Genomic DNA, 4,760 nt, shown 5'->3' with positions numbered 1-4,760 from the left:
ATCTCTGGGCAGGGCTATGGGCTGGCGTTGCTAATGGGAGGAGTGCAGAGAGTCTTCTACTGCAATTAAAGTACTTAGGGGCTATTTGTAGATCATACAACCCCACTTTAATATTTTGGTATATTTGACTTAGGATTCCCTACATTTTGGTGCTTCCGCGTGAGGCATCTTAATATTTCTGTCCATAGTTTTACTAGAGCACAACATAAATGCTGCCCCCGTGTGAGGCTCTAACTACTTTAAATTTACAGTTGTGCCATATCACAACATAAATGGTGCCCCGTATAGAAGGCAGTGTATGGAGCTGCCCATATGAGGCATCTTAATATTTTTATTCATAGTTGTGTTAAATCACAACAACGGCATGCATTGAAAGTGGAACCTTTGCTTTATTATTTTACACTCTAACATTAGGCCCCCAAACTAAAGACTTGGTGCGTGAATCTGGTGTTTGTGGCTTGGGATGACTGACTCTACTTCCTGTCTACTGTGTTTTCAGCTTCACTCACAGACTAAATGGCTTCCAGATTGGAGGAGGATCTCTTCTGTCCGGTCTGTAAGGAGGTCTTCAGAGATCCTGTTCTTCTGTCCTGCAGCCACAGCTTCTGTGAAGACTGTCTGAAGAGCTGGTGGAGAGGGAAACGAGATCAACTGTGTCCAGTTTGTAAGAGCAGTTCAAGAAGAAATCCACCCTGTAACCTGGTGTTGAAGAACCTGTGTGAGAGCTTCTTACTAGAGAGAGAGCAGAGATCTTCAGAGGCTCTCTGCAGTCTGCACTCTGAGAAACTCAAACTCTTCTGTCTGGACCATCAGCAGCCACTGTGTCTTGTCTGCAGAGATTCAGAAACACACACCAACCACAGATTCAAACCCATTGATGAAGCTGCTTCACCACTCAAGAAGGAACTTGAGGAAACTCTGGAGCCCTTAACTCATTGAGTGCCAGCCCTTTTATAAAATGGTCAGTGCCATGTGCCAGCGTTTCGGGGCATTTTGAGTAATATTTTAAGACCAAGAGAATATTTTGTATTATGACTCTGAAAACACAAAATAGCTCAAAGGAAAGAGGAGACTCTCTATTTAACTAGGGAAAAAAACATTTGTTTGTACCTTGTTCCATTCTTAATTTATCTTAAGTTGAATAGAGCCTGGTTGCACCAAAAAGACCACTTTTTTTCTAGAAAGCTGAGAAAAATGCATTTTTGTGAAAGAGAGTCTCTCAAGAAAAACAGTGATTTATCCGTTTTAATTTTGGCTTCAAAAACATGTAAGACATCTGAAAATTTCATTTCACATGTTTTTTCATTGTACAAAAAAAAAAAAAAACTAAAATACAACAAGTAGGAGTCCTACTATGCAGAGTGATGTCTGCTCTCCTACTCCTCCTGCAGTTGCTGCCCCCTCACCCTCTCCTCCCCCCTCCTCTCCCCCTCCCCTCACCCCCTCTCTGCCCCTCCCCTCTCCTACTTCTCCTCCTGCTGCTTCCCCTCGTCTCTGAAGGAGGGAGGGAGACGTCATGGCGTCTTCAGCCGCTCTGCTGGACGCGGCCGCGGCAGCGACTCACCGCGCTGATCTCTCGGTTCGTCGTCACGACGTCGGTTTACAGCAACTGGTGAAACTGACTCCGCGATCCGCTTTCGCTTCGGCATTTCGGTGCTGATCATCTATGAGTTTACCTTTCCTGCCTCCTCCGATCACTTCATGCTGGAGCTATGCTAATAGCATCCGTGGCTAAGCTTTCCTCCAGCTCCACGTTACACTTGTTCCAGGCTCTGCCCGTCGTTTTCCTCTAGAAATAGAAACTTTTCCCAACTTTTTTATCTCTGTACCGATCGCACTCGTCTTCTCCTTCCTCTTCACTTCTTGCTCTGATCTACAGTCTCATTCGTTCTACACATCCCAGAAGCCCCAAAATTACTCACAGTGTGCGGAACAGCGTCCCCATTTACCAGCCGCAGAAAACTGCATTTGACGTATATATACGTCAATGGCACTCAAGCGTTGGATTTTGATTGACGTATATATACGTCAATGGCACTCAATGAGTTAAAGAAGAAGTTAAAGGGTTTTGAAGAAGTTCAAGTGAAGTTTGGTCAAACAGCAGAACACATTAAGGTCCAGGCCCGACACACAGAGAGGCAGATTAAGGAGCAGTTTAAGAAGCTTCACCAGTTTCTAGAAGAGGAAGAGGAGGCCAGGATGGCTGCACTGAGGGAGGAAGAGGAGCAGAAGAGTCAGAGGATGAAGGAGAAGATGGAGGCTCTGAGCAGAGAGATAGCAGCTCTTTCACACACAGTCAGAGCCACAGAGGACGAGCTGAGAGCTGAAGAAGTCTCATTCCTGCTCAACTACAAGGCTGCAGTGGAAAGAGTCCAGCAGCGCCCCCTGCTGGAGGATCCACAGCTGGACTCAGGAGCTCTGATAGACCAGGCCAAACACCTGGGCAACCTGACCTTCAACATCTGGAAGAAGATGAAGGACATGGTCTCCTACAGTCCTGTGGTTCTGGACCCAAACACTGTGAATCCACGACTCATCCTGTCTGAAGATCTGACCAGTGTGAGAGAAGGACATAAACAGCAGCTTCCTGACAATCCAGAGAGGATTGATACTTTCTGCTCTGTCCTGGGCTCTGAGGGTTTTAACTCAGGGACTCACAGCTGGGATGTCCAGGTCGGAGACAGTACACGGTGGATACTGGGTGTGTTAACAGAGACTGTGAAGAGGAAGGGAGGCAAGATAGAGTCTGGATTATGGATGATATTGTTCAATACAGGTAAATACAGAGCACATTCACCATCAGCTCCAGTCACCTATCTCCCAGAACAGAAGAAGCTCAAGAGGATCAGAGTGAATCTGGACTTCAACAGAGGAAAACTGTCGTTCTCTGATCCTGATACTAACACACACATACACACCTTCAGACACACTTTCACTCAGAAGATGTTTCCACTCATTTCCAGTGGCATTAACCTCCCAGTGAAGCTGTTACCAATGAAGTTGTCATTGTTGTTTTCCTCCTCCTCCCCTCAGTTGGGAGGAGCTCCATTTCCCTCCAGGACCTCCTCCTCTTCACAGGAGTAGATGGTCTTCTGAGGGGCTCTTCCCTCAGGCCATCAACCACCACGTGCGTGGAATGTTGAGCTTTACAATAAAACTGAAGGAAGCTGTGATTCGTCATGAAGTTATGTTGAACTCTCTATAGTCATATTAATACATTTATGTTGAATAACTTCATTTAATGCTTCATGTAGGCTAATTCTTATATATATTAATACATTTACTTTGAGAGACTTCATGTAATTCTTCTATAATCATGTTAATACATCTACGTTGAATGACTTCATGTAATTTTTCATATAATTCTTCTATAATCATGTTAATACATCTATGTTGAATGACTTCATGTAATTCTTTTGTGAAAATGCTGTCTCTTAAATTGTCTCTGTTTGATTTAATGTGGACCCCAGGAAGAATAGTCTCAATTTCAATGAAGACTAATGGGGATCCAAAATAAACAACAACAAAAAAACAATAAACTGTGACATCACAACATGTTATGAATTGTGTCTCTTTGATAACTTTGCCTTAAAAAGCAGTTTTTAGCGTCACCATGTTTTTATTGTACATAGACGTGTTCATCTTTTATTGGCTGTTTCTGTTTGTGCTCGTTTCTCCTCCTTTTATTTTATTCTGTTTCATTTTATTTTTTATTTCACTTTTTTAGAAAATGAACAAAAATGTTAAAAACGGGAATTGAAGGGTTCTGATCAGATTCAATAACGTGTTATAACATCCGTTTTTTGTTTTGTTTTGTAATGGGAAATTTTAGTGTAACCCATAGTATGCTTTACAAGTGCTGTATAACCATGTTAACTATGTGAACTTCCTTTCACCTTGTGGAAAGTGGTACTCAGCTAATCCCTTTGATGATAACAGTGTGAGATACACCAGACACACAGACAGAGTCCACTCAGGACAGGTTAAAGGTCAGAAGTCAGAGAAGCTCTTCTGACCAGTGCTCTGTGTGAATTTACAAGGGGTGTTGTGTCCTGGCGGTGAAGCCAGGCAGAACTATCAGTGCCATATATTTTGTCTGCTGTTCAATGTGTTTTGGGAACTATAAAGATAGCGGCCTGAGAACATCTTCAGGCCACTCACTCACTGACTGTACTCCTGTTTGGTTGTGTTTGTGTGACTCCATTGATGAATGCCTTATTAAAACTCAAGAAAGACAGCTGACGTGTTAAAGGGATAGTTCAACATTTTGGCAAATTGGCCCATTGCCATAATCGCTATAGTCATAGCAGTAGGTTCGTTACCTTTAATTGTCAGTGTAAGTTATTTTTAGAACGGAGGAGCGGAGCGGCAGGCTGCTCAGAGCTACGCTACGGAGGCTAAGGGAATTTCTTGGTTTTCCTCATCAAACTCATCAAATACACAACCCAACAACTCCAAAAGGCTGTCGTGGACAAGTTGTGAGCTGCACAATAACCACGCTATGAGATAATAACAGAACGTTACGAGACGGAGCTGTTTTAGAGGTAAATTCATGCAAAACCGCTGATGCGCGTTGCGTTCAGGGACAGTTTTTCAGCAAGCAGACTCTGTATTTACCCTGTTTACCTCGAAAACGGCTCCATTTCGTAACGTTCCGTTATTATCTCATAGCGCGGTGAATGTGCAGGTCACAACTTGTCCACGAAAGCGTTTTGGAGTTTTGGGATTTTGGGATTGTGTATTTGATGAGTTTGATGAGG

The 4,760-nt window shown here is 43.4% G+C and overlaps 1 protein-coding gene across 1 annotated transcript; it reads left to right on the top strand.

Moving 5' to 3' along the window:
* Positions 1 to 516: 516 nt before the first annotated feature.
* LOC311006918 (nuclear factor 7, brain-like) lies at positions 517 to 3,084 on the top strand (the record flags this gene model as incomplete). Its single annotated transcript, XM_083999954.1, has 2 exons — positions 517 to 927; positions 2,047 to 3,084. 2 exons carry the CDS (start codon positions 517 to 519, stop codon positions 3,082 to 3,084), a joined length of 1,449 nt encoding a protein of 482 aa, XP_083856080.1.
* Between the last annotated feature and the right edge of the window lie 1,676 nt (positions 3,085 to 4,760).

Source organism: Trachurus trachurus (assembly GCF_905171665.1).
Source record: "Trachurus trachurus genome assembly, chromosome: 23".
Lineage (NCBI taxonomy): Eukaryota > Metazoa > Chordata > Actinopteri > Carangiformes > Carangidae > Trachurus > Trachurus trachurus.
The sequence above is the reverse complement of the archived record's forward strand: the minus strand, read 5'-3'. Positions and strand labels throughout refer to the sequence as shown.